This window comes from Tachysurus vachellii, chromosome 2 (genome assembly GCF_030014155.1).
Source record: "Tachysurus vachellii isolate PV-2020 chromosome 2, HZAU_Pvac_v1, whole genome shotgun sequence".
In the NCBI taxonomy this organism is placed as follows: Eukaryota; Metazoa; Chordata; class Actinopteri; order Siluriformes; family Bagridae; genus Tachysurus; species Tachysurus vachellii.
This window is the reverse complement of record NC_083461.1, coordinates 11,610,409-11,634,752: the sequence shown is the minus strand read 5'-3', so window position 1 is coordinate 11,634,752 and position 24,344 is coordinate 11,610,409. Positions and strand designations below refer to the sequence as shown.

The 24,344-nt window shown below is 39.7% G+C and overlaps 1 protein-coding gene across 2 annotated transcripts; it reads right to left on the bottom strand.

Moving 5' to 3' along the window:
- Positions 1 to 308: 308 nt before the first annotated feature.
- Positions 309 to 22,458, bottom strand: epc1a (enhancer of polycomb homolog 1 (Drosophila) a). Of its 2 annotated transcripts, none has more exons than XM_060896693.1 (14): positions 22,180 to 22,458; positions 10,388 to 10,547; positions 8,562 to 8,707; positions 8,163 to 8,369; positions 7,867 to 8,015; positions 5,730 to 5,877; positions 5,407 to 5,565; positions 5,183 to 5,272; positions 4,861 to 5,009; positions 4,105 to 4,466; positions 3,123 to 3,232; positions 2,890 to 3,037; positions 2,118 to 2,457; positions 309 to 2,022 (listed from the first exon to the last, which is right to left on the bottom strand). In XM_060896693.1, the coding sequence occupies exons 2-14, from the start codon at positions 10,485 to 10,487 to the stop codon at positions 1,950 to 1,952; spliced, it is 2,181 nt and encodes a 726-aa protein (XP_060752676.1). In that variant the 5' UTR covers positions 10,488 to 10,547; positions 22,180 to 22,458; the 3' UTR covers positions 309 to 1,949. The 2 variants fall into 2 exon arrangements, with proteins under 2 accessions (XP_060752676.1, XP_060752668.1); XM_060896685.1 differs by lacking the exon at positions 22,180 to 22,458 and adding an exon at positions 17,071 to 17,550.
- Between the last annotated feature and the right edge of the window lie 1,886 nt (positions 22,459 to 24,344).

The window sequence follows — 24,344 nt, the reverse complement described above, 5'->3', positions numbered from 1 at the left end:
GAGTGCTCCATGTTCTCACTATGACTGTATGGACTTCAAATATTTCAAACAGCAACCTCCAAAAAGCTCCATTCATGTCTGTGGAGATCTACCATGAATTACCTGCGAAAGTCCTGCGACGTGCTCACATTCACGCCTTGGGAAAGGCTCAGCGTCCACGACATCCACAACCAAGGGATGCAGAAAGCAGTTACATTAATTAAATGAACAAGATCAGTGCTGTGGAATTAAACCTGTAAATATGAAGGCAACTACCAGCTCTCATTGAACAAAAAAACAAAACAAAAAAAAACACACACACAGATCTCTTCTCACATATAATAACCTGGGCTTTATTATCAGATTTCTGTGTGAATGGTCTCATCTTTTCCCCCTCTTGATTTTCAATATGATTTATTTATTATTTTTTTTTAAATAGTTAAATTCCGTCAGCCACCAGGTTGGACTAGATGGTGGTTCAGTTCAGCCAGTGGATTGAGTATTGGAGATCCAGGCTCTGGACAACACGGGACCACAGAACTGCAGCCTTGCCCGAGAGCCATCCTCTTCATGGAAGAGATGAAGAAGCATATTCCCAAAGGAAGGCACACCTTTTTAACTTGTGGTTTTAGGAAATGAAATAGTCTGGAGTCTGTTGGAGATTTGAGCTGGGTGACTCCTCCCGCTCCTTTCTCTATCTCGCGTGCCGTTTAGCTGAAATAATGACACGAGCACAGCAAGAACGGACAGTCATCGGCATTCACTCATCAGTGATGGATACTGACAAGGACAAAAGTCTTCCACCTTGCGAAGCACAAAGTTGCTTCACCACAAGAACGGAAACAAAAATACCCCACCCAAAAAACAAAAACAAAACAAAAAAATACAAAAATAATTGTCTCTTGTACAAAGAAACTACTGGGGGAAGGGAAGTTATATTTCAGAGTATGAAAAAGGAACTGAAAGTATACAAAAGCAGCGATAATCATTACTTAAGTCAACATAAAACAACCCAAAAACAAACAAAACAAACAAAAAATAAAACAGTGCTTAGTTGAGGTGGAAGCCACAGATGCTTCCGAGTGAAGACTTCATGACCTGTCTATCACTTGTTTTGGGATTATTAGTTAAATGGAAGATTCCTACACACCACCCCACCCACCATTCCCAAACCCTCCGAGTGACAACCCACAAAGCCCATTCTAAACAAAATCAACAGGCAACGGAACACAAATAAATGGGGATAAACAATTTAAAAGACAAAATGCATTTAAGGGGGGGGGAGAAAAAAAAAGTTGCACTCGTATGATTTGCAGAGACTCATCAGAAATGGAGAGATGAAGAACCTGATGCTGTTCACAAAGTGTTAAGAAAATAGGAAGGGAAAAAAAAAGAAAGAAAAAACCACAACACAACTGTAGTTACCCAAACACCTACAACACAGGAACAAATGACGGTACAGTGTTCATGGAAAAAGAAGTGTAAACACAGCACAATAAATAGGTAAAACAGCAGGTTTCCTCACCATGCACAATGCTCGGTACTCTCGCCCGCAACACGCCTAACACTCACTCTGCATTATATTTTTTTCTCCCATTCTGTATTTTTGACTTTTTTTTTTTTTTTTTTTTTTTTTTTTTAAATTTCTGGATTTTCCAAGTGCAAAACATCACAAATGAACAATTCTGGATTCAAGTAACATATATACAAGATTTTGGTGGGGTGGAGGAGGGTTTTTTTATACAAATATGCAGTTACTGTACATTGAATATTTGCCATATTCATAATTTACATATGAATTTTCTCTAACAATAATGAATATATATTAAAAAGGGGAAAAAAGATGAGATTTGCTGTCAAAGCCTGACAGTTGCTGTGGAAACCGGACGTCTCTGCATTTCCAAAAGTGATTGGTGCACAGCACCAAAAGAAGGTAGTGGGCTGGGAAATGATCGCCCAGGCAACGGTTACTACGTCACCTCCATAGCAACTGTGTTTTCCGTTATACTGTTAAGTGACTGCTTTTCTTGCTCATGATTCTCCCTGAAAAAAAAAAAAGACGACAAAAACAGTATTTGTAAGTTTGTTTCTTTCTAAAATAAACCTGATCTAAACAAATCATGTCTTCAAGTACTTACCCAGTGGTGACTTTGGGAAGTTGACAATTACTAGCAGCGGCTGCGAGTTTTAAGGCAGCAGGTGGGACGCCACCGAGACTTCTGGGCAGATGGCGAGGGTTGAGGCTGGCAATCTGGGGTGTGGTAACACTGAGACGCAGACTGTTGCCTATCAGAAGCTGTGGGGTGGAGTTGGCAGTACTGTTCCCGTGATTGCTGTGTGGATTGTGGATAGAAGTGGTGGTGGAGTTCGTACTATTAGAAGAAGGTAAGCTAAGAGGGGCAGAGGTCATAGTCACTGGTGGTGGGCCTGTGAGCATTGAAGCAGATGTAGTAGAGTGTTGTAAGCCCTTGTAGACTCCTGTAAAATAATTCATACAGTTGACAAAATAATTATAAGTAGTAATTAGTGACACCAAATGTATGGTTTTCTTTGAACGGGGTCAAATTCAAAAACAAACAAAAAAACCCAAGACTGAAGAAGTCTTACTCCCCCCATGTTCAGATCTTATTCCTAAACAGTAGACACTTTTCCCAATCAATCTCTCTTTTTTTTTTCACCCTGTGCTACACCAGAATTAATGTGAGTCAGGGTAGTAGCGAAAGCAGCAAATGCTATATTTGGATGCCATATGCCACCATAATCAGAATTTGTTACTCTTGTCTGAACCAAAATATGCTCTGTGCCTCTGATACAGTAGCAATATAAATAAGTCACACTAAACTAATGTAAAAAAAAAAAGAAAAAGGGTTTAGTAAAGCATTTCCAGAAATTTGTACCCGTTCTTCTCACCTGAGGCCTGGAGAATGCCATTGACTCCACTCCCTACAACACCATCTTCCTTGACTTTTAGGGTCAATAGCTGATCAGATGTGACCAGGGCAGATGCTGCAAACTGGGCACTGGCTGAATCCAGCATGTTAGACGTGGAGACTTGAGACTAAAGGGTAAGTTAACAGAAAGTTAATAAATGAAAAAGAATCGCACTGTCTGCCTCATGTCTCTCTTTTACCCGCAAAACATACATGTGTGTTGTTGGAGACGTCACTGGCCTGCTGTTGGATCTGCTCCAGCTGTTGTTTCTGCATGAGAACCAGCTGCTCCTGGTGCTCTTGAAACTGTTCTGCTGTGAATACTGATGAACACAAATATGATGACCATTAGCACAAAGCATAAATATTTCCATCAAAGCATTATCCATCATGACGGTGTTGACCCTCCGGTATATAAAGTGTCACATTATGTAAAAGCTTTGCTGCACTAAATAACTCCTTAACACTGCACAATTTATTTATAAGAAGCACCTTGCAGGTGATGGACTCTTTCATTTTAAAATAAGAATAAACAACTGAGATCTCAAACAGCAAGAGAGCAACAGCTCCCTTAACTTCTACAAGTTCAGTTTAACCACACGGACCAATACAACTATTCACTTTATGAGAGTATGTTTTCCGTATCTGATAGATCTCTCCGCACACGTCCCTCGTTAAAGCTGAAATGGAGCCCTTTAACCTAATCGGTATTAGCATTTGGTAATAAGTTCATGTTCAGAGTGAAATAAAGGATGCTGGGAATAGGGAGAAAACATACAAGCATTATCCGTTTCCTTTTCCACAATAATAATGAAACCATTACCGATTTCAATATTCATATAGCAACTGGTCACAGTATTTAAATGAGCGCGTAGAACACACAAAGTCGTGAAAGTGTATTTGGGTTTGCTAGTTTTAGCCTCCCAACATAATACAGCAAGACCAAGAACCAGAGAATTTGTACAAATTAATTTTCTATCCACACACAGACAGACAGACAGACACACACACACACTTCTTCCTCTTCATTTATTCCCACACACAAAGGAATGGGAGATTAACATTACAAGTCAGAAAATATACAATTTCTGTACAACCAGGTGGGGACTGCCTTGAAATAAAAAAAGCAAATGTATTATTATTGCTAAAGGAAAATAACCAACAGGTGTGAAGCAAAACTCACAAACAAACTCACCCACTGAAGAATTTATGCTAGCAGCTCCTCTGTTTGGTGTTCCTGATCCTAACACTGTGGTTAAGGATCGACTGAAACCTCTGAGACCACAGTGGGTCGCGTTACCCCTTGTGTCTGATTGGCTTTTTAGTGTCCGTGGTTTAAAGTGTCTCCAGCGGCAGGACTTAATGTTTTGCAGGATTTGCCTCAAGTCAGGTGAGGAAGCAGAAGACTGTGTTGGGGAGTTGGACGAGGCGGCTCTCCTATACGAGGAACCCTCCGGGAGAGGAGAAGCAGCAGAAGCTGTCAAATCTCCTTCCATGTAAGAATCTAGACTGTGGAAAATGCTGTCAAGATCCGAGTGGGCCCGATCCAGGAGCACTCTGTACATAAGAGACACAGACATTATACAGTTAGTGAATGGAACTACTGTCCTGAACTACAAACCTACAGTTCAAGGACAATCTTCTAGCCCATCACAACACAGGAACTGTGATCATCATGCAAAGTAATGACATTAAAATGTGGCAAAAGCACAGCAACAACAAATATGTAGACTAGGTTGAGAGCAAAAGTCTGATGTTAACCTTTTCTGCGTTCTTAAATATAGTGTAAATATTTGTCACACTGATTTTACCACCAGTTCCCCCCCCCCCCTTTAAGCAGATATATTGTGCAGTGCCAAAAAAAAAAAACAACAACAACAAAAAAAAACACCACAAGAGCAAAATGAAATTGCTGTGGATGACACATGCTACATGATTTAAAGAGACTTGCCTGCCACCTCGTCCCAACCGACGGCGTGCCAACCCCAGACAACGACGAGGAGCTGAAAGGCTGGTGAGAGAATATCGGAATCGTGGATCACAAGACCCACCCTCAGTCTCACCACACCATGGCCAGCCTCCTCTCTGATCCAAATGAGCCTAAGGGGAGCGAGAGAGTATAAATCATGTGTACAGGTTATTTAAAAGTAATATCAATACATAGTATTTTTGCTTTCATCACCGTTCCCTGCTGATATCACAGCCCTAACAAATGATTAAAGAACTAGCAAAAATAAAAATGGGAGAGTATAACGAAAGAGTGGGGGACATACAGAGTGGTAAACACAGCCTGCTTTCCTTCTGAAAGCAAAAGCTCCATCAGGATCGTTCTCTTCCTCAGCCTCTGACGACCCAGAATGCATCTGCATATGAGAGAACGAGAAAAGCATACAATAGAAAGAATTTCAAGAGTTAGTGTTTGTTCAGAAGAAACTGGCAGCACAAAGTTCACAAAGAAGCCTTAAGAAAAACGCATGCAGAAATTGCATGCAATTACCTGTGAGAAAGGATCTTCGTCTGAGCTGGGAAAGTCGTATTGGTTCAGGTCTTTGAGGTTGAACAGGTGAGAGCCAGACTGCTGGGGAGTGGAGAACGGCTGGATCTTGGGCTTTTTCTCGTACTTCCTCTTTGTCCGGACCATCTCAGTCTTCTCAGGCTGATTTAGTAGACCACCAAAGTTATATCACGAAATTCTCATTTCTCTAATACTAAACTATGGAATTAGGATTAAACAAATCTAGGCATTCACTTCACAGACACTGCAACATCCATTTTTTTTTAGCCCAGGTTTAACTGTAGTAGGATCAGATAAACCCTCACCTTAGCCCTATATTCCTTGAGCTCAACATGGTCCTGGTGGCGATACTGGCTGCTGCTGGGCAGGGGAATGATGGGAATCTTGTAAATGGGCTTGGCCATGGCCAGCGCCTCTGCCATGACATCAGCACCAAACTCGGGCATGCTGTTCCTGGATAAACAAACACAAAGAGCGGATCTTATTCCTTTTATAAGATAATGGTAATGATAAGTCTTTGCCACTTATGACCAGAAAACTATAATATACATTTTTTAAGTCAGATAAAACGTGCTCAGACTGCAATGGCAAACTTGTGTTACACAGTAATATAGGTCAATAAAATTCCTCATTAATATTAATAAGCATAGTGTGCAATATTTAACGCCAATGCGCTTGGGTAACAAAATGGCCCACAACCAACCAACACAGACAAGTGAAATGGAAGAGGTTTGCATATCTTAAATACAGTGCAGATAAGCATAAACTAATAATTATACTGAGCGCCTTGCATAAGCAGTTTATGTTTCTAGGCTAGTTTAAACTAATTTAAACTTAACCTCTTCCACCCTAGGCCTATTTTTGCTTAAAAAAAAAATGACACGCTCAATTTAAAATTATATGTCGAAAACTACAAGGTGTATTTAAATAATTCTGGTACCAAAATAAAGGTAACACTTGTGAGATTGAGAAGTGCTATTAATATTACCAGGTCAGAGTAAGAGAAGATGGAACACAGCAAGAGACAAATAAATAAATACAATCTCTGAATTAATTCAGACAAAGCCTAAAAACTCAAGAAATCTATTTTACAATGTCTAACCATTAACTGTTTCAAGTCTGATTTATCTCGTGTATCAGACATATTATAGAGAGGATTTGTAAATGAATGTTTTGGCACACGCACCTCTGTTTCGGAGTTCTCAGCTACCAAACTATAAAACTTAATTTATTTCACCATAGGTGTTCATTCCATCCAAAACTATGTAGGAATCTCCCCACCATACCATTCAGTAAATACATTAAATATTCGTCATGCCACAGCTGAATACGCTTCTGGGTTCAAGTGAGCTACGAGAGCAAGCCATGACGTCCGCGAATAAAATCAGCAACAACTTTAGACCAAATAAACAAAACGAATTGACAATAAACAGGTTTACAGACCTTTCACCTGATCTAAGGTATTCATGTATAAGGTGGTGGCTACTCAGATGAGCTGTCGATTAATAAACAAATCACGCTGTTTTTTCCGACACATCCAGCTCTTCTCTTGTTGTATACCTTGTGTATTCCTTTTCCCACTGGCTTTCGATATTAAATTGCAAAACACCAAAATACATGTGTATATACATATAAGCTTCCTTTGTTTTTAATAATGATTTACATTTTTAGCCCCACCCTGCCCCTGGTACCACGAGCTCTCAGGTGGAGGAGGTTACAGCACTTCTTGGAATGACGACACTAAATATAGCATGTCCAGATCCTGCCAAACTTACATACCACATGCCATACACTTCATATATTGGCAATAGCAGCTCTTGGCACTCTATAGACCATTTCTTACTTTTTAGGCAGATTCATTTTTGAGCATGAATGACAAAACTCTCTTTTTCCTCATCAGGAACACAAAACAAAGTGTAGCACACAGCGGCCACAAAACTACTAGAGTCACCTTGTGGTTAAACAGGTCCAGCAAAAATGCAGATATTAGCCGGATAAATATGTTGTGAGAAAAGAAGACCACAGCTCGTGCTGAAAGGTTGCCCAACATTATGGTGACTACCCTCAGACACACAAACATGATATACTACGTAAGAAAGGTCATCATAAAGTCTGGTGCCTTTGTTGTAGAGACTGAGCTTATAAAATGTTAAAACTTTCTCCTATTACACTTACACCCACATGGAACAACAGAGCAGTGATTAACAGCTGTTAATATGAAGTTACTGAAAATATTTAGTCATGCTGCGTGAGGGATGGAAGAGGCCTTTTAAGAACTTTTGTTTGTGTGTGGCGGGGGTGTTTGTTTCCCCAACCAGATGCTCTTTTTTTTTGTTTGAAACCTAGTTTCTTGAGCATAATCAATATGTAATGCTCGTGGTATCATAATTTATTTGAAACCAAGATGAACATAGCATGCTTCATAGAATTTTGCTGTCATACCTCTTCTCTACAATCTCCAGTGTGAGGTGCAGCAGCTCTCTCTTGCTCTTCTCACGTTTCTTGATCATCTCCAGAATGGTAACAGCCCTGCTCAGGTCTCTCCTCAGTTTCAGCATCTTCTCATATGATGCTTCATCATTCTTACGGTTCTGTAATTAATAATCAAGAAAAGAAGCTATTTATCAAAGTGGGTACCTTTGGAAATGAGGTTTATGATACCTTATATTAATGGAAAGTGTAGAGATAAACCGTTTTGGAGTTTTCATTTAACTTAAACTGAGTCTTACGACACTCACCTTCCTAGTCTGCATTTTCTCAGTCCTGCGCCTAAAAGCCACATAAGGGTCATTGGTGCTGGAGCAATCTCTCTTCTCCTGCTTGACTAGTGGCACAAGTGATCCGGTTTTACACGATTTCCTCTTTCTGCTCCAATACTCAAACACCTCCCTGATCAGCTCATCATCCTCCTTAAGCAAAAGCTTTGCTTCCTGCAACGTCACCAACTGAAAAGCCAATGACATGTATTTAGAAATTTCACAGAGCAATAACAATGAGTTCAATTTAAAAATTAAATAAAGAAATAACCAGAATGCATTCTTCAATTTTCTGAAAATTGTTAACACTGACGATAATACAAATACATATATACACACACACATAAAAACCTTCAATCTTATTCTAACAAATGCGGTTACCTGCTGTCCACTGCCTTTCTCTAGCCGGTCAATCATTTGCTCGAATTGCAGCACCCCCACCTCCATTTTTTTCTTCAGCCTGTTCACAAATGCCTCATCCTCAGAATCCAGGTCATAATCCGGCTGCTCTGCATCCAGACTGAAAGCTGTACAACAAATGAAAAAATAAATAAAAAATAAAGCCAGCACGTCTAAATGCACTAAGCAAACACAGACAGAAAAGAGATAACCCAGAAGGGAATAACCACATTCCTAGAATACATTACAATCACTGTAGTAACTAACAAGGCATAAATATGCATCAAATTTAGTTACACACACACAACTAATTTGCAGAAGTATAGTGCTTAAATGTCAGAGATTTAAAACCAACTACAGCCTTTTGGAACTCCAGAAAAGCCCAGAGTTAATGGTTAATTTCTTTCCATTTCCTCCATTACTCTGTGACCGTAATCTGTGAATTATTTTGTGTTCAGATGCAATTTAGCAGCAGGACATTTCCGGTCAGTAGTGTATACGTGCATTCTGGCCAGACACATTTCCCTACACTCGCATATATACAAAACTACAAGAAACTACAAAGACAGACGTGTACGATTTCAGTTCAAGCTCTATTCAGAATGTGATGGTTCTCTTATAGACAATGAACCGAACGCTGACTGGTTCTGCAAGAGGTCCACAAAACTTCAGTGTTTATTCGAGACAAACAGTACTGTGGACAGACCTGCACTCAAATTCTGTGTTTGGTTTGCTTCTCAAAACAAAAATGAAATGCAGCAAAGGAAACTCTTAGGCTGTAAACCGCAAGCACATCAACACAACATGAGAATATTTTTTAAAACACCTCATGGATGTCTCTCATAGGGAAGCATTGCATCTAAACGCTTTTCAGGACATCCTGCTAAAAAGCACAGAGAACTCATTACACAAAGCAGCAACCCCAAGGATTTTCGACTAGATGTAACTAAATAAACATGTACGGATGGATAAAGAAAACATCAATATCAATCTCCACACACCATCTTAATACAGAAACATGACAATTCTCTCTCATGCATTTTAAAAGGCCTGTATACCTCTAGTTAATATTCCACAGAAAAAAAAACAAAAACATAACACCAGAGGTTTGCATTTGTCAGCTGGTTTCAATTTTAAAAGGGGAACCACTTTGGTCTTATAACCTTCGTCTTGTTTCAGGAGAAGCAAAACTATCAATTTTGTGTCTCATGAACTTTAAATATTTCAAAATGTTTTCAAAAATGGCAGGCAGGGACTTAGACCTTTTCCTGAATGTACAGGTTAAAGATATTCTGTTCTTTTCGTGTCATTTTATTATTCTGCCAACTTTCATCCTTAAGTTTGGCAATCTCCATCTTGGCTGCCCTGTATGAAAGCACTTGGTGCTTTGCTAAAAGCTTTATGTATTGTAAAATATGGAAAGGGGGTAAAAAATAATGTTGGGGGATGTGATTATGGGGTATTTCCAAAATTGGACAAACACAGACCAAAATTTTCCATGGAAATCCAAGCAGTTTGAAAATGTAGACAGATGGACAAATGGTGATTACTATACAACATGCACTCTTCACACAAAGCCGTAGTAATTACTACACCAATGGCATCTCAAAGAAAAACCTCAAAGTGAGGGCTTAAAGGCAAGAGGCAGATGGCTTCCAACCAACAGCTCATGTGCATCTGCAGCATGAACAGCCCTCACACACAAAACCTGCTTCTGCATTCACGAGCAGTCGCGATACTGCTGGACTCACTAAATGCCCTGCTGCTTAATTAACATTCATATTAAGTCTAAATGTTTGCCAACTCACGCTGTAAGTGAATGAGCTGCTTTGGCATCTTGAAGTCGCCGGGGTACAGTGAGTCGTAGTAGGCGATGTTGCTCTCTGCTTCGGGCACAGGGATCACCATGTTGTCCCTCTTCTCCCCGTACACCTGCTGTGCCGAGATGGCCCGCTGGAGATGGTGCTCCTACAACAAAAGCACACACATGGATCAGGACAAACAGCTCCAGTACGCAAGGTAAGCTGACAAAAACTTTACTTTAATTGGCAAAAACAAATTGAATTATTTCCGTTAATGGCCCAGTGTGGCATTACATTAACATTTAAGTTACGTCTTGTGTACTGTACTATTCTGTACTGTGAAATGTCACAGTCTTGCCTGAACTCAAATAAATAAATAAATAAATAAAAACAACGAGTCATTTATCTCCTGCCATCCTGCTCCAACAATATCCAGCATGTCATACATCAAATAAATGCTAAATGCTGTAAATAATTAATAATAAATAATTAACCAATCATTATAATTATAGCATTTACTGAAAAGCACTAGCATCTCTTTACAAAAGGGATGGAGATTCAAAAGTTTTGGCACCCAAATCTCAGCCCCTTTCTAATGAAAACTGTGATTCTGTCAATAATCTCCACAATATGGACATTCAAAACAAATTTAAGTGTTAATTTAGTAGATGCTTTTATCCAATGCCTCTTACAAATGAGGAAATAAAAACAACAAGCTCTAAATGCAAGTTACCAGTGTTAGCTTAGAGTCTAAAGAGCGAAGCCTAAGACAGCTTTAGTCCTTCCGATGCTGAAGCCATTATGTAGCATACAATGGCCCAAATGCACCTGATATTTCAACCTGTTCGCTTTATAATCCGAATCATTTCTGATGAAGGTAAACGACTCAAAATATGACTGCATAAAACTTCAGAGCCTCACTGCACCAACATAAAATTAACATGCAGAAAATGCATGTGCAAAAGAGAAGCTTAACATGCATACATTTAGATACAGTGGCAAAAACGCATATGCCACATTACTTTCTAACTTAACACCTGCACACACAGATCCACATACATGGCTTTTGGCACACTGATTTATCTAAAGCCAAGCACTCAACACTGCAACCGTTTCTGGTCTCAAAACGGCAGCATTGGGCATCTGCATCTCTGCAGTCCAGCAGTCACCTCGAAGTTGGTTATTTATCAGCTTGTTAAATTTAAACTATAGCACAGCTTGAGGAGAAAGATAAACTCAAGTTGGTAAAATCATGCACTGTTTTTTATCTCACAAGTAGCAGCATTAATTTGCTGTGTTCCCCACAGACATGATACCTTACTCTGGGTAAAATATTAAACTTGTCTGCACAGTTTAAAGCACTACATTTGATACTAAAGCAGCACTTGGGTAGGTGGCGTCTGGATAACCAGGGGTCTGTGACTCCCACCCAGTCATTGCAAAAAAAAAAAAAAAAATTACTAGATTTAATTGAGTTATATTTAATTAAGGCCATCCTTAAAAATATTTTGGTTTGCAGTAACAGTTATATATATTAAAAAAAAAAAAAAAAAAAAAAAAAAAAAAAGGTAGGTAGGTCTATATATTTTTTTTTTCAAGTTTCAATGCATTAAAAAAAAAAAAAAAAATACAATTTTGGTGACGTTAGGTATGAATTAAACAAATTAGCATATCGTGACGTAACTGACTGGTTCTTCAACCCGTGCCTTCGGGCGCAGCATTGCAAACCTCATTTTTGATGCAGGCTATATAGACCACAAACAAATTTGTTTGAACGGTGACCGCGAACATTTTGTTTTACTGCAGCCGCAGCCATTGTTACCAAGTGCGAACCGTTGACTCATAGCCATAGTGAGACATCCGTTAACCAATAGTGTAAACATAGATGACGTCACAGGTTTTTATTTAAAAGAAAGAACGTAGCCTTCGTTTGTATGTAGGCCTAGACAGTTTATATATTTACAATACTTACTAAAATATAATTAATATCATTTTATTGCTTTTGTATTAGTTGTTTGGAGAGTAAAAAAAAAAAATTGGTCTGTCTTAACGCAAATTTACAACCGGCAAGTCGGTTGAACTTAAAGCAAAAAAAAAAAAATTGAGTCGGTCCTAAATTGACAGGGTCGGTCGGGTTACGGCAAACAAGAATATTTTTAAGGATGACCCAAGTTATCAGCATGTTTGGCTATTTGATTGAGGGTGTTTAACCCAAATCTTGATTAAAAAAAACAAAAACACAGGAACTGAAAGCACGAAGTCCACAATAAATGCAAAAATATCAGTGTATGCATTTAAACAATAAACCAAGTAGCTGGATTAATGATTTGGCACAAGACTTTTGTCTAGGATTCTCAAGACTGCAGCTATGTGCTAACCAAGTTTTTCACAACAGTGCTACCTGCATAGACGTGACAAAGCAGACAAGCTGATACTGAGCCTCATTGAGCCTCATCGGGCCATTCCAACTTAGCGGCTTTAGGATAACTTGCTGCTCCACATGGTGGGCACAAAGTGCTGAGTAAAGCAGCCTTGGCTGCCTATTTACTCGGTCTCAGCATTCTGCCTGGGAACCAAAGAAAAGCAGGTCAACTCCAACTGGAACACTTCCATCACCTCTCGTCCAGTCTCCATAATGACATAAAGCATCTTGGCTTCTCCAAAATAAACAAACAAAAAAAAGAAGACATTGTTCAGCTGCTGGCTCAAGAAAAGAGAAGGATGCAGTACTGCTGAATTTCACAAAATACTACTCTAATGAATCCATATTTAGACCTCTGCCTGCTTAAAGATACCGGCATCTGGTATTTTAACCACCAGTACGAGTGTTCTAGGTAGATATTTAGTTAATGCTTGCTTTAAACCTTCCGCTTTTAATAATTGTTTTTTGTGTACACACTCCCCAACAGGGCTGGAATTTGGTCATTGCTTTTTGGCTAATTATACAGTAGATCACATGACAACAAACATTCACAACCACTCAGCAGACAAAGAAATTACTTCTTGTTGAACTTAAAATAATCTGCAATACAATCCACACCAATCTAAAATATTTTTATACACACACACTATTGTGTGTATCGTGTATGTACGTAGTTGGTCCCCCTTTGCAGCTGTAACAGCTTGTGTCCGAGTTTCTGCCCTTTCATCCAGTACTAAAACAGTCAAATGTACATTGTAATATAAACTATAGAAACAAAGAATGTCACAGCTCACCCTTCTTAAGCGCAAGAGATGTCTTGTCATCTAATTACCCAACAATGTTTCAATGCTATAGTGAAAATCTCATCACAAAGGGCTTTTTTTTTATGCTCTTCAATAACTACTTGTTGCCACATCTGACAGACATCCAGATATCAATTAAAAAACAGACAATATACAAGCCAATTCTATAGAAAAAAACAGTTTATATTTAGCAGTCAGATATTATTTCCTAAATAAACCAGCAGGTGCTCAGAGTGGACAATACAACCTTTACTCACATAGTGCTCTGGCTCATCAACAGCATTCTGTGCACAACTTTAATCACGTTACAGATCCTGTCAATAGTTTAGTTGCTGAGCAAGAAGCTCCCTTAAAGAATTTGGGATGTTTATAAAAACCAGTCCTGAAAAAGCTTGAATAAACTGCAGTGCATATAAACGTAAACATGATATCTAACACCAAATACCTAATATATGTATTGTATTTCTGCATTTTGTAATATTTTTCTGTAAAATATTGCTTTTCTGTAAATTCATCAGGGAAAAACACGTAGCAACATCAACCTATTTCTTAACAAAGCACAACATTTTCTTTTGCTTCACCAAAATGCTAAACAGCTGCTTATAAAACCAGTAGAGAGGATGAACGAGAAGACCATTTCAAAGTATGCAATGCGTCTACGTAATTTATTGAAAATGTCCATGCTAATTCAATCCAATCTCCTTTAAGAACACGCCTTCAGACATGGGTTCAATTCCATTATGTACTTGTGCACGGCTTTTTGTTATATGTGACTGCATATTTTTTTTATAACACTAAACAACTGAAAATCTAAGGCAATCATCACCCGGACAGCACTCAGTTTTACTGGCCTTCATTCCAGTTTGGTGGAGGAGAGGAAAAAAAAACAAACAAACAAAAAAAAAAGTCCCTAGTGACGAATAAGTTTACAAATCCCCATGCTAAATAGCTGGCCTTTAGATGAGATTCTAACACTAAACAATGCTCTGATAATTTTCTTATAACAAAATTATGATCTGCAAAATCCCTGCAGTCGTTATCCATCCAGCCACACGGTAATGCCACTGTGTGTGTATGTATGTATACATGCATGTCTGTTTAAATTGTATTAAAATTCAACTAGGAAAAAAAAAAACAGGACATTTGACCTTTCTGAGAAAAACATTTTATGCTTGTGCACTGGGGGACTTCTAGCAGGCCGTCTCAAGACTATAAGTTTGGACTATACATGTTCTTGTTGGAGACAACCCAAGGCAGAAACATTCAACTGATCAGTGATGAGGCTTCCACGTGTTTACAATTAAATTCTATGAAAGTAACTGCTTAAATTGTCCCTTAATTATGTTTCCATCAAAATCTAATGAAAAAGAAATTATGGTAAAAATAATAGAAAAGCACATTACAGACAGTTCAGCAGTTTTATTCTTGGAAGCATACACCCTGATTTCTCTTTATTTTGGTGTGACTCATTCTCTTACAACTGAATCATCCCAAAGACTTAATTGTGCACTCTGGGACAGCCTTGAAAACTACAGCTTTATACACCAAATCAGTAGATTAAATAGATTAAGCCCTTGTGAGCCAGGGACTAATGGGAGTTCTTTTGTGAGATTCCTTTTTGTTATTTCAGCAAAAATAAAAACAGACATTACACAAGGTGTTAATTGGCAGTAATGCCTCCATGTACATGAACAGCCTCCAGGTACATGAACAGCCCACTTCCTCAAGCCATAGGGTCAACCTCAAACGGCTCGATGTGTGTACAGGATTACAGCTACAGAAACAAATATGCATTCTTATATACGTTAATAATAATAATTAGTCATGTTGACAGAAGCTTAAAACTGTATTGAACAATACTAAATCTGCACTCATGTAGTGTCTCGTCCATGTTTTTGATGGTGTATGTTGATCTCCCTAGTACATGATGCTCATTGGCCACACGTCAATGACAGCTAAGCAAGGGGTCTGAAGCAAATTAACTTACAATAAATCTAGTAAAAAAGAAAAACAAAAACATGCTATTCATAAACAGTGTTTTACAATGCACTAATACTCTTGGTCTTTCAAGTGGCTTTGCACTTTGACAGGTAGTGGACTGAACGGTCATGGTGAATCCACCGAATGCATACAATACATTGGTACTAATACCGGAGATACGTTTCTATATTATGCTCCATTAGAAGTGGTCTCTCTGCAAGCTTCTGTGAAACAAAGCCTGCTACCATCACCATTTATGACAAGTTCTATCCTGTGATCACATGCAAGATTTATGTGGACAGTAAACACACACATTTTGTGACAAAACACAACAGCATCTCTCGTACCAGTTTTTAGAACAAAATAGGCCCAAATGCTAACACTCAGAATGTTACGTTCACAGAAACTAGGGTTCATTGAACAAACCGATGGTTCTACATCTGTACATACTCATTTTAGGTGCAAGTATTTTCTAACATGTCACCTGACAAAATCAGCTAATCATTATGTCCTAAATAAAGTGTGATGCACAAAAAGCAGACTTTTCACCTGAAGTGGGAACCGTGACCAGGCCAAAAACAACAGAAGTGTCGGGGAAAACACCTAGTTCTGTTACCCAGTGCGGTGTGAACACTTCATATCGGAGCCAACTAAACTGATAACATTCAGTATAAAGGTCCACGGTCATTGTGTGTGTCATTATCTGGAGCAGTTTAGGCAAGAAGGCTAATAAATACCCACAGATCATCACTGAAGAATGCTCAGGATGCACAAAGTGAATACAAACACTTCTCATAGACTGGGCAATGAATCAGACCCAAGTGGAAGTTGCTACGGGGTTTTAGTCCTTTTCTCCTGCAGAACATACAATGTCAGATTATTCACCTTCACAGACCATCTTTCTGCTCTCTAAACAAACACTTATCTGCTAAAGCATTAAGAACGCATGTCTAAAAACAACTTATGCTTCAAGGACAAACAACTGCGTTATCAAAAGCATTTGGTAAACACTCTGAGTGTGTAAAGACTCCACATATTTCCAGATCTGCTTATAAACCTGCTGCACTGGTTTGAATTTAGTACAGGGTTACAATGTGGATGCGCTGTGGGTGTGTGAGCTCAGCTCCGCCCTCTGCTGTTTGTTCTCGGTCATTACAGCCACAACCAGCTCCTACGACCGAAGTAAAAACAAAATGGCCGCTCGGCCACGGTCACGTGACTCCTTTGTGTATCGCAAGCCGATTTCTAATCGAACGCAACACCACAAAACGAATATTCTTCCCAAAATCGTAAGATAACGTCTTTACGTCCTGGCACGGTGTGAAAAATTTCACCGACGTATACAGAAATAAGACGATTTACCGGGGAGAAAAAAAACACCCAAAAGCGGCGGCCATTTTGTGAAAACCTGCGCAGGCGATACTGAGGCGAAAATAACACAGAAACCGTGTGTAAAAACGAGCGATGGCGAGTTAAAAACGTACCGATTCCTCCTCCTTTTCCATCCCCGTCGGCATCTGCGGCACAGCGCGGTTAATCGAGGCGTATTCGTGCAGGTCCGGTAGGTCCTCACAGCGGAAGACGGGCAGCGGCTTGGTGGCGTCCAGCGCCCGCGCCCGAAACGACAATTTACTCATGTTTTATATCGAAAGACGTAAAATAAACATATAATGTCCCTTTACATTCCCAAATGACACTGTTAGAGCTCTCATTGAGGAATCTGTGTCGCTCTTCGGAGTCAGTCGTCGAATTGGTTTGAAAAAATACGCGTCCAGCGAGAAGAACGGAGCCGAAAAGGCCCGGGGCTCGGTCGCTCTCTGTCGGTGTGATTTCGCCGTAGCGCCGCTCTGTCTCCCTGGTTCAGTGCGCCATGGCCAACATGGCGGACATTAAAAACTCTTTAGCTGTGGGTTTGTTTCCTGCGGCCCGACCCCCTCCTCCTGCGACGCGCGTTCACGCGTCACTCATTCCCGCGCACTTCATCACGCGTGCGCGCCCCCGCGCTGGGGGAAGGGGTGCAGCACACAAATAAAAACGGCTTTTGTGTGTTGTGGTATTTTTTTTTTAATCCGAATAAAATATACTGCACATTCCTCACACACACCTGAACAACAATAAATAATAAATAACAATAATAGCGAATTAAATTATTATTATTATTATTTATTATTATCACAATCATTATTACTACTAACATGTGGATGCTGATACAACATACTATTAAAAAAAAACAACCAAAAAAAAAACACCACATTTACACGTTTTAACCGAATTATAGTAGTAAACACTTTGAAATAATAAAAAAGGTGTAAATTACACACCGTATTTATTCTCTGTAAAGGAAATACAGCACTGTATGACATGTATACAATCAAAATTAAAGGTATGTCTTTTTATGACCACATAACGTATTAACTCTAATGAAAATATGCAAAAGCTTTAAAAATAAATCGTAAATAAAAAAACTAAAAATAAATACTAAACGTTCAATACTACCAATAAAGCTGTGTAAACGCAGTTTGTCTCCCTCTGCTGGTCAAACACGTTAATGCTGTTCAGGATTCAGTTCTACATGGCTACAGAGATGTTAGAATAATAATTCTTCAATAAATCTTCATCCATTTCTTCTTTTATGCGGGGGTTGAGTACCCACTGATTAAGAAAACATCAGGGTAATTGGTCAAGAGATTGATGATGTCGTGATATAATGATAACCAAAGACAAAAAAGGTCCAAACTCTATTGCAATAATTAACCCCGTATTGTGAACCGGGTATGAGGCCTCATGTTTTAATCCTGGGAGAATATTATGCAACAAAACAATTATGATAAAAGCTAAATCTTAAATTAGAAACTTAACAGGTTTTGTACTATAATCTTATCTGATAGAAAATCGCAGCTTCTCTCAGATCGTACAAGGGCCAAGATCATTTCTAAAATATAAATCCTCCTCACCTTTAGGCCACTGTAGTCTCAGAATAGTGTCAGTATAATATCCAAACTGTGTATCCTGGTACCATTTTGGTACTGTTATCTGCTAGGTGGCATTTGCTCAACTTGTTGATCAACCTTGAATCCTTATATTTTTGCCAATTCTTCTTGGTAAAACTGCTTAAGTGTTGTCAAATTAGATGACAATACTAACGAAGAGCAATTTTTAATCAGTAAATCAATTATTCTAAAACATTCAGGTTCTTGGTCTTGTCCTGTTCCTTTGTAGATTCTCCAGAAAGCTTATAGTAGATTGGAAGGAAAGTTCTCTTGTAGACTGGAACAGGTTTTCTTTTAGAATTGACTTATCATCCGTCATGCCGTTAACACTGGCTAGTTTTGCAGTCTCTGCTGATGAAAAGTATCCCCACACGATGACACCAAGCTTCACTGTGGAGATGGTGTTCTTAGGCTGATGAGCTGTGTTGTGTTGTGTTTCTGCCAAAAGTAGCACTGTGTACCCAGGCCACAAAGTGCAATTTTAAAATAGAGAACCTACATCCAAAAAACTTTTAGCAAAATTCTAAATGCTAATTTAGATCACATTTTTTACCCAAAAATGCTGTGCAGGGTATTAGTCTGAAGAACAACTTCCCCATCTGAGCTGCAGCTATCCAACTCTTTCAGTATTACCTCTTGGATTGTTACCTCCTTAACAGGCCACCAAGTTATGGGACATAAAATACATTATGTACAATTAAACATAATTTAATTAAAGGTTGTAACACTATGAATTGTGGAAAAGTTCGGGGGGAAATACATACGAAATGCACTGTTTTTCTTGTTCTAAACACATCTGTATTATGAATTATTACTAAATACTGGTCAAAATCCAGAAAATACAATCAAATAAGTAATTTCAACATGTTTCCTTTTAATGAACACAAGAAATATACAGTGATTTCTCTTCCAACAACAGTATACTCACTAGCTTGGAGCCATCAGGCCAAATGTGACACCCCCCCAAATAATATGGTATTCACGTGAAATAGGAAGTGTTTTTTTTCCAAATAAATAAATAGTCTACGGCACTGATTTAGTTTTGTCTCATGTTCATCTAGGCCGAGTTCCTCAGATCACATCAGCTTGTTCTGTTTTCTGTATTTTCTCTTTCAACTCAATCCTGTAAATAAAAATTCTGTACACAAAGACTGACTACTGTCTACTTTCTAAACTAGCTACTAAATCTCAGAAGTTTGAAACGAATTTGAGTCACTGTAACCTTTCCCCGACCACAAATAATCATTTTGAGGCCCTACTCGTTCTCTCAGTTCATTTTTTAGAAGGCTTTGTCTGAAAAGGCTCAGTCTACCCTTAATGACACTATTATAGTAAAAAATAAAATAGGAACTCTAACCACTGAAGCCGCTTCCCCCCCCTTTGCTTTACCGGTCCTTCCCAACCCAGACTGTGTGGCTCAGAAAACCCAAAATCCACCTCCGCCCTTCCCCCACTGCAACTGCACCAGAGTAAAATGGGGCAGAACTAAGATGCACACTGTGTGTGTGGGGCAAGGATCGGAGATTAGTACCTGAAGGACGTGGCCCAAAGCCAGAGCTACAGTCTGCAGTGTCGAAAAAAAAGGATGAATAACCAACTTAGATCTATATTATAATGATATGGGTATAAAAAGATCATGGGATGAAAAGTGTGAAATGTGTGAAAGACTAAAACCCAGCAGCAGTTCCAATCCCCCTGTATGTCGGGCTACTATAATTATATAATGCCATGTCTGACTAAAAAAAAATCAAGAATTTCAAGGTCCGTAAATGGTGTGGTCGCCGCGTCCCTGTCTGTAAATGGTGTGGTCGCCGCGTCCCTGTCTGTAAATGGTGTGGTCGCCGCGTCCCTGTCCGTAAACGGTGTGGTCGCCGCGTCCCTGTCCGTAAACGGTGTGGTCGCCGCGTCCCTGTCCGTAAACGGTGTGGTCACCGCGTCCCTGTCTGTAAACGGTGTGGTCACCGTGTCCCTGTCTGTAAACGGTGTGGTCACCGTGTCCCTGTCTGTAAACGGTGTGGTCACCGTGTCCCTGTCTGTAAACGGTGTGGTCACCGTGTCCCTGTCTGTAAACGGTGTGGTCACCGTGTCCCTGTCTGTAACGGTGTAGTCACCGTGTCCCTGTCTGTAACGGTGTAGTCACCGTGTCCCTGTCTGTAACGGTGTAGTCACCGTGTCCCTGTCTGTAACGGTGTAGTCACCGTGTCCCTGTCTGTAACGGTGTAGTCACCGTGTCCCTGTCTGTAACGGTGTAGTCACCGTGTCCCTGTCTGTAACGGTGTAGTCATCGTGTCCCTGTCTGTAACGGTGTAGTCATCGTGTCCCTGTCTGTAACGGTGTAGTCACCGTGTCCCTGTCTGTAACGGTGTAGTCATCGTGTCCCTGTCTGTAACGGTGTAGTCATCGTGTCCCTGTCTGTAACGGTGTAGTCATCGTGTCCCTGTCTGTAAGGGTGTAGTCACCGTGTCCCTGTCTGTAACGGTGTAGTCACCGTGTCCCTGTCTGTAACGGTGTAGTCATCGTGTCCCTGTCTGTAACGGTGTAGTCACCGTGTCCCTGTCTGTAATGGTGTAGTCACCGTGTCCCTGTCTGTAACGGTGTAGTCACCGTGTCCCTGTCTGTAACGGTGTAGTCACCGTGTCCCTGTCTGTAATGGTGTAGTCACCGTGTCCCTGTCTGTAATGGTGTAGTCACCGTGTCCCTGTCTGTAATGGTGTAGTCACCGTGTCCCTGTCTGTAATGGTGTAGTCATCATGTCTGATGCTGAACGTATGTCATAACTGCAGAAAATATTCACGGCGTCGCCGCCTAGTCGCTTCGGACAATAATTAGACACCGATCAAGGCCCCATCGCAAAGGAGGCCAAATACGTGCGTCGAAACGAGAGCGAATCAACTTTACAAGGACGATGCTGAAAAACGTGTCTAATACAGCAAACACCAGCGCGTGCGTCCTCCCGACGCCCAACACTAAGGAAGTTGGAAGCGCGTGCCAAGATGTATGTAACCGACACAACCGGAAATGTACAGCAAAGTGAACAAACTATTAATAAAACACAACCCAAAGTTTAAAGTGTACACCAAGTCCCTTAACACGACCGAAGACTCATTAAAAACACGCTCCAGACACAAAAATCGTCGCTCTTTCAGAAGTAAAAAACGACAAATACACGGATTTAAAGCGTAATTATTTTGAAACAGACTTTTTTTTAACCGCATATAAAACCAGACAGTCGATGGGAAAACAAGTCCTGAAAGGGAACTAAAAAGAGATAAGACTAATAAAAATATATCTAGAATATATACAGCCGCGTTGGAGTTGGTTTGTTTACGTTAACGGGCATAAATAGAGACGTTCCTGCTTCAGACTGGTCACTTTTTTCTTGTTAGACATTTAAGGAGAAATGGAAGGTTAGAGCGACACCATGGACCTGCCAGGACCAGACATTCCTACCGTTTAGCCACATAGCTAATGTTATCTCGTTCTCGCGACGCTTTGCCTTTAGGTTCGAGCTAATAAACACACCACATACATGTACGTGGGGGAGATAGAATATATATCCAACAAGAAAAAAGACTTATGTTCACAAAAAAAAGAGCAACTTACCCATTTCAGCCACTAGGGTGGACGGTGACAATTGTGTTGTACATGACAAGCTACGGCTGCATAGTTAAGACCAGGAGCTCCGACACAACAAACGCGCTGCAGCACGATCATTACTCCCGTTTTCTCATCCATCACAAGTGCCATCGGAAACACCGAACATCCAGATCGGTTTCGCTCACTAACTGTCGAGCAAAAAGTAGCTCAACACCGCTTTAATGATCACTTCAGCTGAGAGACTCGTCGTCAGTCATAGGGTTAACAACTTCTCTCTGAGCGATTAGACGCTTTCTGATTGGTCACACAGCCTCACCAATCACCTGTAGAGAGACATAGCACACGGCTGGCAAGTGCCGTTTTTTCCCCAACCACATTTAGTCAAATCCTGCCTCCTGCACTATGATTGGATGATACATTTAAACTGACTATCGTACACCGTTACCTATTGGTCAAAATGCTTCTCAGTATAGCCTCCTCGCGCAGGAGGCGGGGCCTGCCGGAATGTGGTTGGGAAGCAAACAAAACATAACAAGCTACCAGACAACCATTACGGAAGAACAATGAGTTCATGTATTTTACACTATACGACCGCTAACCGAGCAAAATAACAGAAAATAAACAAACAGAACGAAACGATTTAACCTATATCGACCTGTTTCGGTGAATAATAAAGATACGAATACAGACAGAACATAATAAGTACACACAATCTGCTGCTCCATACTTTACTTTACTGGCAGCCATTTAATGCACATAACACAACAAGGCTGTTGTTATTTATCAGAAGCACTTAAAACCTGAAAATGTGACCTTGGAGTGGGTTTTCAACCTTATGCAGAAAAGTCTATAACAGTTACCTGTTTAATATTAGATATATTTAAATGTATTTGTATTAATGAGCAAGTCTGAGGTGACTCAGACTATATATACATGTATACATATATGTATATACATGTATTGTCATGTACATTTTGACTGCCTGAACATCTGATATAGGAAATGTAGATGCTCTAATAGACTGAAAGTGTGTGGTGACTTAAAATGTGTGGAGTTGTAAAAATTTTAAAAAGATAATCTTCAGTCTAAGTGTTTGTAATCTATTGACCTCTAATGTACAGTGTCAACAGAGCACTGTAAAGCAGTAAGGTGTTCCTGTGTTATTATTATTAATACAACTATTTATCTGAATAAAACTATATTCTTATTGTCTTTGTAAATAAATGATTGGTTTGGAGGTTATTCAAAACCAGCTGTTTCTTAAATAAATAAATGTAACAAACTTTTATGGACATCTGAAAATGGCACCCATATGTGGATTCTTTACAGAACTGTTGCTGAAAATTTGGAACCATGTAATTGCATAGAATGTGTTTTTACACAGTATTACAGTTTCCCTTCACTGGGCCTAAGATGCCCAAGCCTGGTTCCCCATGCCACTGCCATGCTGTGCACAAAGTAAGGTCCATGAAGACAAAATTGGAGTGAAACTTGTGTGGTCTGCCTAGATTCCTGACTTCAACACCTATGGGATGAGCTGGAATGCTGACATTCCCTGATCTTTCTCTCCTGACACAACTGACTGACCTCAGTAATACTTTTGTGGCTGAATGGGCAAATTTCTACAGCCACACTCCAAATCTTTGTGGGGCTGTGTGGTCATCAGGTGTCCAAAAACATGCCTGTATATTATATTTTAGAACTTGTTAAATGTTATCCATTTACAGTACATTTCACAGACACCCTTATCCAGAGTGACTTACAATGTATTTCAATTTATACAACTGGGCAATTGAGGGTTAGGGCCTTGCTCAGGGGCCCAGCAGTGGCAGCTTGGCGGATCTGGGATTTGAACTCTTGACCTTCTGGTCAGTATTCCAACACCTTAACCACTAGGCTACCACATCCCCCCCCATTCATTTTCAAGTCTTTAATTCTACTTGTACTTAAGTACAAATTAAGCTTCATTTAGTTATTTACTTTGTTATTTTTAAAATCACAATTCTTTACTGATCACACCTGCAAATTAAATTAATATTTCAACCACTGACCGGCATTTTGGTAGCCAATAAAAACCTCTTAACGGACCAATGAAAAGACTGGTAGTGCGACTAGATTAATAGCAATTTAATACTGTTTAAAAAGTTTCAAACGTGTTTTTGGTATCTTTC

Coding starts and splice junctions, on each gene's coding strand:
- epc1a (XM_060896685.1), bottom strand. CDS start 17,223: ATGAGTAAATTGTCGTTTCGGGCGCGGGCGCTGGACGCCACCAAGCCG. Junction 3,038..3,122: donor ACGTCTCCAACAACACACAT/GTATGTTTTGCG, acceptor CTTACCCTTTAG/TCTCAAGTCTCCACGTCTAA. Junction 2,023..2,117: donor CTTCCCAAAGTCACCACTGG/GTAAGTACTTGA, acceptor TTTTTTTTTCAG/GGAGAATCATGAGCAAGAAA.